This window comes from Plutella xylostella, chromosome 17 (genome assembly GCF_932276165.1).
Source record: "Plutella xylostella chromosome 17, ilPluXylo3.1, whole genome shotgun sequence".
Lineage (NCBI taxonomy): Eukaryota > Metazoa > Arthropoda > Insecta > Lepidoptera > Plutellidae > Plutella > Plutella xylostella.
Genome location: NC_063997.1, coordinates 700525 through 714723, shown reverse-complemented (window position 1 = coordinate 714723; position 14199 = coordinate 700525). Strand labels below are relative to the sequence as shown.

At 36.6% G+C, this 14199-nt stretch overlaps 2 protein-coding genes across 2 annotated transcripts in view; both read right to left on the bottom strand.

The window, feature by feature from the left end:
- The window catches only part of LOC105398484 (protein CLEC16A homolog), a 33818-nt gene extending 32496 nt beyond the window's left edge, over positions 1-1322 (bottom strand). The window contains exon 1 of the mRNA XM_048626725.1: positions 797-1322. Within this exon, the coding sequence (XP_048482682.1) occupies positions 797-999 (203 nt within the window). The 5' untranslated portion in view covers positions 1000-1322. The remainder of the gene's footprint in view (positions 1-796) is intronic.
- Positions 1323-6230: 4908 nt separating this feature from the next.
- The window catches only part of LOC105398483, a 103375-nt gene continuing 95406 nt past the window's right edge, over positions 6231-14199 (bottom strand). Inside the window, exon 4 of the mRNA XM_038108980.2 lies at positions 6231-9004. Coding sequence (XP_037964908.2) covers positions 8080-8994 — 915 coding nt within the window. The 5' untranslated portion in view covers positions 8995-9004 and the 3' untranslated portion in view covers positions 6231-8079. The remainder of the gene's footprint in view (positions 9005-14199) is intronic.

The window sequence follows — 14199 nt, the reverse complement described above, 5'->3', positions numbered from 1 at the left end:
GTCTGAAGTTAGTCATTGGCCTACTGACTTACTAAAATATTTAAATATGTCAGTGTGTCTGACTGTATTAAGTATTGTTTTTTATGGAGCTTCTTAATACTCATCTCACTGTGGAAGTGACATAATAATAATTTTTGATAACTTCAGGAAGGTGTATTATTTGATGTTTTGGATTTACAATTATACAAGACATAATAGTGCATCAATACATTTTATATTTTCCTGTTTGTAATAATATAGTCAGTTTAAGTCTTGCAAATTCAGAAAAAGTATAAAGTAATCTACAAGGTAGAGCACATTTTAATAGCAATTTAATCTGACATTGATAAAAGCATAAATTACCTTGTTCAAGGATAACACCTGCTGATTAAAATAAAAAGATATAAAACTACACAATGGCTCTAGTTTTAAATTTAATAATGTAACTAACCTAGAAAATAAGCCAAATTGTTACTAACACATCTATGGACTTATGTCTGAAATAAATATTATTCTATTCTATTCTATTCTAGTACTGCTCTAGACCTATATGGCTTTATTGCAGTTACTTTGACTTGTTAAATACTTATGGTCTGTTTTAGGCTACTTCACGGGAGGCAATCTGTTTGTCACGGACAACCTGAGTTAGTAGCATAACAGCTCATTATGTGAAGCATTTACACTTTTATAGTTTTTCTCAGACTACGCATATTGCTTGCCTAGGACAACTTGTGCAGGTTTCATACTGGCAAGGCAGCCTTACTGTTATCTAAAATATGAATTCTCACCACCCTAAACTAGATACTACAATACTTACTCAAACACAGAGCTATCATTCTGATCACCCCATATAAGTATCTCGGCGATACACCTCAAGGACTCCACTAAAGTGCCCCGATTGCTCTCTGACACCGTCGTATTCTTGCACAGAATATTATGTAAATACTTCAATCTCTCCAGCGAATGGGGGTTTTTAGGGCGTCCCCATCCGCCCCCGAACCAGCTTCTGCTTCTAAACATGTTGTTGGTTAAGTAATTTCACTATGAATTCACAGAAACGAGCATTTCTACCCTTCGGTAAGCATTCGCTGATGCACGAAACGAGTCGAGGACGATTAGAATCCAATTGTTTCACATCATTTTATTGTTAGGACACTTGTGTACACGTATTGTACACTTATTAATGACGCACTGTTATCACTGCATCGCACAATTTTAAAGTCATGATCAGCGTAGAGACACTCGTAATATTTTGCGAAAATATTTTTTATTTTCCTTTTTCCCAAATGCGTGCGCGATCAACAAAAAGTGACAGAAGATAAATTGACACTGACAGCCACTATGACAGATGACATGACATCTTAAAAAACGTTTCGTTTTTACATGGTTGTTCCCTACCGCAACCACTCCTTTTCGTTTTGTTTCTTATTTTATACTTTCCTAAAACCATTACAACATGGAGATTTCCATAAAACTTTAAAGTAGGTTGGTACCTAACAACCTAACAATTTCTTACATTCATAAAATTTTAACCCTGCTGAACATCCTATAAAATATATTAAATGCATAAACATAACGTTCTCGCATTACAATACACTTCTGCTACTCGGTAATAGATGGCGTAAAAATACTTAAGTTTGACAAAATGAAATACTTTTCAAGATCAGTGATTTTCATCAATACCTAGGTATCTAACTACCTACCTACTAACGATGTAAAAAAATAGGGTATGGTAAACTCTCGGACATGCTTACGTTTCCCAGAATTCACCCTGGGTAACTGACAGATTGGAGTCACCCCTAAAGGTAAGCGTCCACCTTTCCGCATCGTACTCAACAGTACGTCTAGTATAGGTTGTTGATAGTTGACACAACGTTTATAGTTTCAGTTTTCTTCCATACATTTACAAGCAGCGCCTCTAGCGGAAACTATCATAAACTAAAATTGGTAGTATGAGTTATTTCAAATCGTAGTTTTAAAAAACGAAATAAGTTTACGTGTAAATTATAGCTTTTTGGTAGTACGAGTTACATGTTTGACAGATCTTAGGTAGTCAGCTTCAACGAATTCGAAAACTTTCATAGTTGTTGCTCTCACTGAAAATTTGTAGGTGAGAAGCGTTTTTGTTGTTGGTTAGGATCTAGTTAGAATTTAATTTGTGACTATCAGCGATCATATTTTGCGTGGCGAATGGCTGCAGAGGCAGAGGAAACCCTATTAACCACTAGGAACTAACACAAACTTAAGAATGCGGAGTAATGATGGCAGAGCGTCTAGTACGGGCTTGCAATATATGTCAACGTTGATAGAAATCGTAAGCACGTCAAACTATTAGTTTCCAAGTTAATTGGTAGTATGAGTTACATTTTTTTATTATAGTTCATGCGATATCGTTTATGCTACAACTCGATTGTGCGAACTTCACTCTAGATACTTTACCTCTTTCTAGCGCTTGTAAAAAGAAAGGGCAAACACACATGTCATTTTGGCGTCTTGATTTTCGTATATTATATGTCAATGACTCTAACCAAAATATATATGTCAATCAATGTCAATGACTCTAACAAAAACAAACTGAAATTTGGTTTACAAGCTTTTATTTATAAAAATTATAGAATTAAGAATGATCCTCACAAATGCATCGCAATTCGAAGTACCTAATTGTAGATTTTATGGAAAGGTAAGTACCTACCTACCTATATACTTATTATGTTTACGATAACTTAAGGTAAAATTGTAGGAATAAATAATATTTTACTAGACCTAATCTATTCGTACTATTTACAGGAATGGGGACCTAAACAAGCCTGCCGATGGACCCCACGGCAGGTTAACTGCCATAAATAAATGTCCGTACATGGTGTAGAATCTCCTACGACCTATTCTGCACATGTGGGGAGCCCAAGACGCTCTGTCGTTGGACGAAGCCCAAGATGCCCTGTCGTCGGAAGAAGCCCAATACTTGTTGCCCCACTGAGACTAAGGCAGAGTCCTAGGACAACCCGTCGACGCGTGATTCGTCCGAGGCAGTCAACGCCGCGACGCTATCGTCCTCTCGTGGGGATTTAGGCCATTTATGTAATGGATAACTATATAAGTAATAAATTATTATTTTTAAACATTTATTTTTCATTTCTAAGGGTGCTTACGTAAAGAATCGGGTTCCCTGTATCTACCCGTACCGGTAACTTGATTAGGTATCGCTCACTGAGAAATTTAAAACCGTGAAATGCTCTAGCGCACTCGCTGAAAGATAAACAGCAGGTTACCGGTACGGGTAGATACAGGTAACCAGTATCTCTATGTAAGCACCCTAATGGTGATATACATTGGTTCAGTGCCTGGACGCAGTAAGGCAGATTTCACGACACAGTCGCATTGGACTTGGTTGAAAATAGCGTCCAAGCGGGATCAGTACCAACATAGTACTCTACTGGGTCCAGTCACTGAACCAATATAAACTATCTCTAATAACAAGCACTATTCCTGCCATCATTACTCCGCATTCTTAAGTTTGTGTTAGTTCCTAGTGGTTAATAGGGTTTCCTCTGCCTCTGCAGCCATTCGCCACGCAAAATATGATCGCTGATAGTCACAAATTAAATTCTAACTAGATCCTAACCAACAACAAAAACGCTTCTCACCTACAAATTTTCAGTGAGAGCAACAACTATGAAAGTTTTCGAATTCGTTGAAGCTGACTACCTAAGATCTGTCAAACATGTAACTCGTACTACCAAAAAGCTATAATTTACACGTAAACTTATTTCGTTTTTTAAAACTACGATTTGAAATAACTCATACTACCAATTTTAGTTTATGATAGTTTCCGCTAGAGGCGCTGCTTGTAAATGTATGGAAGAAAACTGAAACTATAAACGTTGTGTCAACTATCAACAACCTATACTAGACGTACAGGAATAGTGCTTGTTATTAGAGATAGTTTATATTGGTTCAGTGACTGGACCCAGTAGAGTACTATGTTGGTACTGATCCCGCTTGGACGCTATTTTCAACCAAGACCAATGCGACTGTGTCGTGAAATCTGCCTTACTGCGTCCAGGCACTGAACCAATGTATATCACCATTAGGGTGCTTACATAGAGATACTGGTTACCTGTATCTACCCGTACCGGTAACCTGCTGTTTATCTTTCAGCGAGTGCGCTAGAGCATTTCACGGTTTTAAATTTCTCAGTGAGCGATACCTAATCAAGTTACCGGTACGGGTAGATACAGGGAACCCGATTCTTTACGTAAGCACCCTTAGAAATGAAAAATAAATGTTTAAAAATAATCATTTATTACTTATATAGTTATCCATTACATAAATGGCCTAAATCCCCATGAGAGGACGATAGCGTCGCGGCGTTGACTGCCTCGGACGAATCACGCGTCGACGGGTTGTCCTAGGACTCTGCCTTGGTCTCAGTGGGGCAACAAGTATTGGGCTTCTTCCGACGACAGGGCATCTTGGGCTTCGTCCAACGACAGAGCGTCTTGGGCTCCCCTCATGTGCAGAATAGGTCGTAGGAGATTCTACACCATGTACGGACATTTATTTATGGCAGTTAACCTGCCGTGGGGTCCATCGGCAGGCTTGTTTAGGTCCCCATTCCTGTAAATAGTACGAATAGATTAGGTCTAGTAAAATATTATTTATTCCTACAATTTTACCTTAAGTTATCGTAAACATAATAAGTATATAGGTAGGTAGGTACTTACCTTTCCATAAAATCTACAATTAGGTACTTCGAATTGCGATGCACTTGTGAGGATCATTCTTAATTTTATAATTTTTATAAATAAAAGCTTGTAAACCAAATTTCAGTTTGTTTTTGTTAGAGTCATTGACATTGATTGACATATATATTTTGGTTAGAGTCATTGACATATAATATACGAAAATCAAGACGCCAAAATGACATGTGTGTTTGCCCTTTCTTTTTACAAGCGCTAGAAAGAGGTAAAGTATCTAGAGTGAAGTTCGCACAATCGAGTTGTAGCATAAACGATATCGCATGAACTATAATAAAAAAATGTAACTCATACTACCAATTAACTTGGAAACTAATAGTTTGGCGTGCTTACGATTTCTATCAACGTTGACATATATTGCAAGCCCGTACTAGACGCTCAGACACATCGCATTCACTATAGGTACTTTTTTGTATAGAAATTCACACAAGTGCGCCCCTTCATCGGCATTGCCGACGCCGTTTATCCATACATTTATGAAAATCAGTTTGGTCCGATACGTACGATACCGATAAGTGGACGCTTATCATAAAGATACCTATCTCTAATAAATCAAATTATTTATTGCAATAATAGGTAACTATATGGTACCTACCGGGGAAAATAGAATATAACCTTTGAGCCCTATTTCTCTGACTAGGGATCTCAGGACCTGTACCCCTTAGCATGTATTTTCATCGTGAATGTGAAGTAGAATTCATCGAGTAATTTTGTATGAAAATATGAACAGCGCCCCTGGCGGTCGGTATCAGAACTAAAATTTCCCTACAAAATCATCGAGTAATTTCACGTCACGTTCACGATGAAAATTCATGCTAAGGGGCAGATAAATCTGATGATGAGGGATAGTTTGCCTACCTACTGTGAAGGAACCTACCCACCTATCATAGAAGATCATTGTGAGTTGTGAGTTGTTCGTGAATAAATGATAGTTAGATAATTATTATTATAGCTGTTGATGATTAATTATCTCTTGCTTGTCTTGTGTTGGGATCCACCAACCCGCATAAGGCCAGCGTGGTGGACTAGGCCAAAACCCTTCTTTCATTGGAAGGAGACGCGTGCCCCAGCAGTGGGGACGTGATGGATTGGGATGATAATGATGGTGATAAATAGATTAAAAATAAAACAAAATATCACATTTACTTTTCAGTATTTATTTCAATACAAACCTGCATTTCAGTAAATATCTAACTACTGTTTTTTCAACCTACACTGTTACTATCACTTCTGACTTTATTTTTATATATAAAATATAAACATTATATTTACACAATCCGTGCATTGTTTTATTAATTTATTTTTAACTTCGTCACAAAATGTTGCACAACTTTTTAAACAAAATACCTACTAAATATTTTATAATGATTGAGATTGTGATTTAGCACAATATAAAATTTACACATACCTATAGGCAGGTTGGTAGTTTTAGGTACATGTATAAGGTTTAGGTATATAGGTATATATTTTATACCATATTAGCCTACTAAAAAGCATAATGATAGATAATTATACAAGTTGTTATGTTATGTCTTATATTATAACATTTATTTCTTGTCACTAACATTCCGAATTACTAACATTCTCAACTTTGTCTCCTTGTATAAACGTTTAAATATTATGAATATTGCATCCCACGGCTTTTACAATTATTTACTATAAACATTATATAATTAATTAAGTAAGTATATGAAACTATAAAAATACAGACTGATTTGTAACCTGCAACTAACTTAAACTTAACAGGCCGAAAAAAGATTTGTACGTAACTTATTTATGACCTTACTCATTTAATAAATAAAATAATTATGAAATAAATTAAGTAATAAGATAATTTAAACTAGAAAACTATGTGACGAGTTTGACTTATACTAAAGACGCGTAAAGAAAACAATATTTAAACGCATCAAGTTGATAATAGGTAATAACACAAATAAACGCTGTCGTTTAAGGTAAGCCCTTAAGTTACGGGGAAGGCAGATTTTCATGAATGTTACCTACACTCACAGGCAATGAAATAGTTCCACTCACAAAAAGCCGACACCAAACGACCCCAATTTTTTCTAAGATTTAATTTAAAATTTGAACAAAATATGATTGTGTTTAGTTGACAATAATATCCTGATGCTCCGTTAAATGTACTTCAATGTTGTAGAAAGCGTCATAAAGCTAGCGTTTTCCATTTAGTAGTAAATGCGTGTTTTTCTCAGTGGAACCTTTTCATTGCCCGTGAGTGTATTGCATTACATAGGTAAGCGATGGTTCTATGCCATATTTTGGGCACAACTCAAGTTTAATTACAAGTCTAATTCTATTTAGATAATAATACATAAGCAAAATGTTACGTATATAAAAAGGGACATAAAAAGTAAGCACTTATGTAAGAAATATCTCACAAAGTAGGTACAGTCTGCTAAAGTAGCTAAACTATTAAGTTTAGTATCTTGTCAAACGTACAAACCATCTAACTACTTATTACTTAAATCATAATTAAAATAATGACGGTTTGATAGTTTGACAAGCGATAAAGTGTATTGTATAGCTACTTTTGAAGTTGACTGTGTATAATACGTATTAGTACTTTCTTATTTATAATAATTTTCAGATTTAAAAACAATTTACTCATCCTAAAAATATTATGAAGCTTGCCTTGCACAAATAAGTGTCTATTTATATTGTTTAACTGGCATAAAGTATAAGGCATAAGCTTATTTACATAGAAGTACCTAGGTAAATACATTTCAAAGTATATAATTATGTGTCTATAGAAATACTTGTTTACATAAAATTAAGTATTATCTTTTATTTTTATTTAAATAATCATGAAGGGTTAAGAAGTATTAAGAAATTCCTAGAGTTAATTTTTATTTTACTGGTCCCTTCTTTCATCTTTCTGTCATTATCATAATCAGCTCGTCAACATAAACTGACAGTGCATATACAGGCATTTTATGTACCTAAGCACATGAAATTGTTCATTCACATATTTTGAAAACGTTTAAAAGTATCTATTGTTACAATTAAAGACATGGTCAATGACTACGAGTATAAAAAAATATTACTTACGTAATTAATAAAAGATACTGGTCTCAAGAACTAAAACACCTCCATTCACAATACAATTCAAAATCCTAATTTAAATACATGTAGCTCGATACGAGCCAGTCAATAGATACCGCCAGTCCATTTCCTAACATCCAGCACTATGTGTTTACCACCACCGAACATTAGCAATTAACAATTCTGTAGCGTCGCTCTCTTGTCAAATCTGACGTATGAATCTGACAGATGTTTGACCGCAAGGTCGTCGTTGTGTCGGTGGTGGTACGGTAGCTGGTCAGGCCTAGGGGTAGAAGTTCTGCAGAGCGTCCGAGTATATCGAGTTGTACGTGTCCCTCAACACATACACACTATCGCCAGGTTTCCCGTTGAAGTTGTAAGTTCCTTTCAGGTTGGTAACTTTAGAGTTGCTAGGCGTCGGTTTGGGTTGAGGTTTGTACGAAGGCTCGTAGCTGGGCCTCTGTGGCTGCTGCATCATCTGCTGAGGAGCCTGGTAGCCTCCGTACGGGTCGTAAGGCTGCTGCACTTGAGGGAAGGCTGGTGCCCCGCTCCACTGGTATACACCAGTTGGCTTGGCGTTGGAGACGAAGTCTAGAGGCAGGTTGATGAAGGGGTCAGCGACCTGCGGGCCCGGCGGCGCCATGGGCGGGCCCAGGCTCGGCGGCTGAGACACGTAGCCGAGCCCCGGCACAAACATGTACGGAGTAGGAGGCAGTCTGATGTAGAAGATCGGGGAGTTGTCATACTGCAGAGAGTTTATGTCCTGTTGGTTCTGGTAATTGTTTTGCACGTTGTTTCTATTGCTGTTGGAATTTCCGTTTCCGTTACCGTGTTTCTTCTTGTTCTGCGGCCGGCGCGAGCTCGGGATGGTCCTCGACAGGTCTTCCTCATCGATAGCATCATCGTTCACGGAGAACGTGACGTCATCATCATCATCCTCGTACTCCAGTCCTGACGACAGGAACGAGGGGAAGAAGCCGTTGAAGAGATTGAGCGCTTTGTTTTTCCTGTTGGTGGGCGCGGCGGGCGTGGTGGAGGAGGGTTCCTTGAAGTCGGTGGTGAGCTTGCTCTCTCTGGAGGTGTCCTCGGGGTCGGCGGGGAGGCGGGAGGCGCGGGAGCGGCGCGAGCTCGGGAAGCCTGACGCCTGCAGCGCCACGCCAAGGAACACCAGCGCGAGTAACCACCTCGAACTTTCCATTGTTGCTGATCTGAAATAGAAGAAAGAATACCAGTTAATTCCATGAGTCACGTTCATATTAAAGGGCGCCATGTAATGGTTCTCGCGTGTCGGTCGCAGATTTAAAGTTCATGTGCATGTAATTAAGCTGCAAGTTTTTGCATTGTTTCTCAGATATTTAACATTAAACAGCGCTCGTTTTCATGTAAATGACACATTAGCGTTGGATGCGCCCTTAATAGAGCCATTCCCCGGTCGTTCCTACTCCGAGGTGCAAATATAATGATGAAATAAAAACCGAAGAGACAATAATAGTAGGTATTTGCATGCGCGCATCAGGTAACATGAGCTTCCGTACAAAGAAATACATTTATTTCAAGCAGTTTCTTTATTCCTCATACAAAATAAACGCGGGAGATTCCCCTTAGGTATCGTGTTGCCATGACTAATTGTTATTGAATGAAAGTATAGAGGTGATGGGTAATAATTATGGTTGTGCAGACTGAGCCCTAGCCGCCAGCCGCGGCTGTGTAAAGCACATTTACACGGTACAGGTAAAACCGTGTATTGCAACAGATGTGTAAATGCCTTTATAAAGTTTATAACTATCAGCTATTAATAGCTGTAGTGTATCATTTAATCTTCGTATAATAGGTTTCGGGACACATTAAAATTCAATGAAGGATTGAAATGTTGTTTGATCAAGCCCTCGGGCCAGAGTAAATACCAGGCTGGCAGACGACCGCAGAAGTGTGGCCGGGCGATGTGGAGGCTAACAATTACCTCCTAGCGGCCGCTGCGGCTTCGAAGCACCAAATTATATTGCAGTCGTGTTTTATAGAGCTGAAGAAATAACCACATTGGTGTGAGGTTCCATAGTTCAATAGGAATATAAATATAAATATGATTGGACTAGAGACACTAAATACTCAATATATGCCTACTGAAGCTACTAGTCTCAAAATGGCCTTATAACTTGGAACAATATCAGTGTTTTAATATTGTTAATCTCTAACCTGGTTAAGTTTTAACATAGATTATTTCGAATGAAACATAACAATTGTACCCAATTTAAATTATTAGGTACTTATCATATTTCTTTCTACCACATTAATCGCACATTTTGTAATCTATATAAGGTGTGAATCATTTTTTATCTCGCAACTCATCGGCGTTTTATCGAATATCATTATATCCACAGTTTGATAAATGACTTGTCAAACTGTCCACAGGCTACTTTTGATATTATAATTTGCCGAGCAAAAGAGTGCATAAACTTTTACTTGTTCAATTCACTGAAGCTTTTTATAGATTCAACAATTTATGTTAAATATCGAAGAAGTGTATAACTTTAAGAAAATATCTGCAGCTGCCTCAGCACTGACTTTATCGGAGGCTAGATTCTAGATTCTTATTTTTATGTCCTACATCTCTATACGGGGACAAATGACACTGACTTACATTACGTTTTTTTTTGTTATTCTTTCGATGTACCATTTTTTACCTTGGTTGTTTAAAATTCTTCAAGAAAACAGCACCCTTAAAAAGTGAGATCTGAATATTTATTTTTTACAGATTAACCCACAATCCAACTGACCATTGGAACATTGGCCATCTAGGAAAATAAAATGTACAAAAATGAATATAAAAATTCTTCATTCTCTACTTCACTAAAATTATATGTATTAAAATTTGTTAAAAATAATAATATGAACGCGTTTACAAAACTAAAATAACTCACTTTATCGTTCGTACTAGTCATAATTTACTCGTCACCGCTTTGAGTATGTAAACAGGGTACAACTACAAACAGAATAAGTAAAAAAAAACAGCAAATCCTCAAGTTCAAGTTACCTACAATATAACTTGTTACATTTGTTTCAAGGTCGGTCTTTTCCCCTCGACTGAACTTTCAAACAAAACTGTACTCTATTGACGCCGGAGTCTAATAGCGATTTCAATTAACTTTTCAGACTTGTCACATGCTATTGGCGACGAGTTTCGATTGAGGACAGCATGCAGTTAGGTGCATTTTCGCATACGGGGTTATTATCCGAGACTCTCAAGCATTCTGTCTAGTGTTGCCGCAACAACGATAGCATAAACTATCGATTATTTATTTATTTATTTAATCCTTTATTGCATATAAAAATAATTTTACAAAGGGTGGACTTAATGCTACAAGCATTTTCTACCAGTCAACCCACAGGAGGTGCAAGATAATTTTATTATGAGGAGTGCAAAAGTGAAAAAGAAGTCACTTAATAATATTATTATTCGACCCCATCACCGTGAGAATGTCAAATTGGCCTATTAATAGTATCGATAGCTCATTTACTGCAATACTATTGGTTAACAGTATGTCTAGTAGAGGCGTGTTTTGAAACTATACAAGGCCAGAACGCAGAGGTTGGGACTGCTCGCGTATATTTTCAAATTAAAATGGTGCCATGATTTACTTGAAAGTATACAAGGCCATTACGCACTAATCGCGTATATTTTCAAGTAAGTTGGGCCAAAATTATGGCTTGAAAATATACTGCAGCAGTTACCACTGCGTACTAATCGTGTATATTTTCAAGTGCCAAGCGGCAATGCGAGCACTTGAAACTATACGTGATTAGTTACCAGGTAGCCCTTTTGAATTGTTGCTCTTTCTTTCTTTCATGCGAAATAGTAATAAGTATATTGCTTTCTAAACATTGCATCATCATTCCGCACTTGGCATTGTTTTCGTAACTTTTTTTTTGTTTACATCGTACAGTTTAAAAGTAAATTGATTTAAATTAAACTGTTTTTAATAGTCGAAATTATCTCAGAAAAGGGTGTTGAACAATTCATAAAAGACAATTACTTACGGTGAATTCAAAACTTGATGAAAAATATGTTTGTAATAGGTCTATAGGGTTAATACCTATTACACTCACGAGCAATGAATTAGTCCAAGTAGCAAAAAGTCAACACAAAATGACTAAATTTTTTAAAACATTTATATTAGAATTTGATCAAAATTTACGTTTTTAGTTGGTTATAATATTTTGATGCGCTGTCATTCATATAAATAATAAGAGATTAGTATTCTTGCTTGCACATGATTGTTATAAATATCAATTTATCAATCAAATTAGAGCTTTTTCATCTTTATTTATAAACATTCTATAGGTATGATAGGCAGAACAAGTAAATTATAGTCATGTACCTACATTTACCTTAATAGTTAAGTAAATCAGAATCAGCATGTAGGTATAAATTATATGCGACAAATTCAAATGGTTTAATCGACGTAAAATTTTACAATTATTTGTCGATAGTCATCTACCACCATTTCACAAAGGCCCCGTCATTGAGAAGGAAAGAAATGGCGAAAGAAACTCCTCGAGCATCAAGCAACAAGTACGCCAATCAAGCAATGTGCGTAATAGCAATGTATATTTTCAAGAACGATTCAGAAAATCCCAACTTGAAAGTATACGCGATTAGTACGCACAAATCGTGTATATTTTCAAGTAAAATATTATTTTTTTTCACTTGAAACTATACAGTGCTAGTACACTATGGGTGCGTTCTGGCCTTGTATAGTTTCAAAACACGCCTAGTAGAGCTTTGATAGTTTGTCAAAAACAATAAAAGTTGACGCCTCTCATCCGCATACATTGTCTGTCAAAAGTATTCGGATAGTTTTCGCTAGAAGCGCCACTGTATATGTGAGAAAACGCCACCTTTTTTTTCGACAAACTATCAAACTTCGTACAATACTATTGATAATATCAACGCTAGAAATCACCGAAATATTGATATAGTATCGATATTATTCAATAAAAGCTATTCGATAGGTTATCGATTTCAAATATCGATAGGCTATCGATATTGGACTATCAAACAACACTAGTTCTCTGCCACGGTCGGTGATGCACGCTAATCGATGTCTTACTTTGCGTTGATATGGTAATGATGAAGTCGCGACCAAGTGGATAATTAGTCAAAATGGTAATTAATTTACAGATTGTGTGTAGGTAGTAAGCGGGTATAAGTCTTGGATTTAATTGAGAATGGTTACAGTTTAATTTTAATTCAGAATCACTTATCCACAAGAGATTGTAATTGATTGTAATTGTAATTGATTGTAACCACACATAAACTTGGTTCTTTACAACAAGCAAATATAAAATCTTAGGGTGCGTTGCACCATTTAACTTTAACTATTACAAACGTCACATCGTCTGTCAAAGCATCGGTTAAGCGAAAAATTGGTTGCACCATTCAACTATGGTTAAAATGACGTCATAACTTTAACGATAACCATAACCACCCCATGTTGGCCGGTTACTGTTAAAGTTAAAGTCAGGTAGCTGTCAAAACCGTTGTATAACCTCAAAGTAACAGTATTACGTACAAATATTAATATTCAATAATTCTTATCATGTCGCTTCTACGTGAAATAGTGCTTGAAACAAGTTCCTCAGAAATTGAGATTGAGGTGGAGTAAGTACGGAACTTACGAAATATGAAGAGAAAGGTGTATTTTCAGAGAACTGATAGATTCGCAACTTGGGATGAGAACTCGTTCTTGGATAGGTTCCAGGTCTCAAAAATGTGGCTCGTGTGTTGGCTTTAAAACTAGAACCTTTCTTACTGCCTCCAACGACGAAGTAAGTGCACCTATTATTATGTTGTAGGTGTAATGATCATCTTCACCACCAAATAAGCGTCCACTTCTAGCCATGGGCTCTTCCAAGGAGCGAAACAACACTGTGCCCTCGGCCTTCCTTATCCAGCCACTACCAGCTACCTGCCGGTTGCCGGTCCAGCGCAGCAATCTAATATCAAAGTAACCTACGTAACTCTTTAATTGAATAACCTTGTTTTCAGAAATTTTGCAATCACTCAAATACAGAAATATATCAATGAAAATAAGGACAGAACTAAGAAGAGTGCAGCCCATTATTGTGGCTACGGCATAGCTGCATAATATATTATGTAAACAAAATAGAGACCCTGTGCTGTACCACCAGCTAGGTTTTTTATGATGATTCATCATCTGATGAAGAGGAACCTGTCTATGCAGTTAACAGGAATGATGAGCATAATCGAAGGATGTCAATAAATAATTATTTTAATAGATTACATCGTTAGTTTTTATTTCAACTTGTTAAGAATTAGGTAATTAATAAGATAATTAATAATAAAGGCTTCTATTCTATTCTATTCTCTGGGGGTGTAAGTACC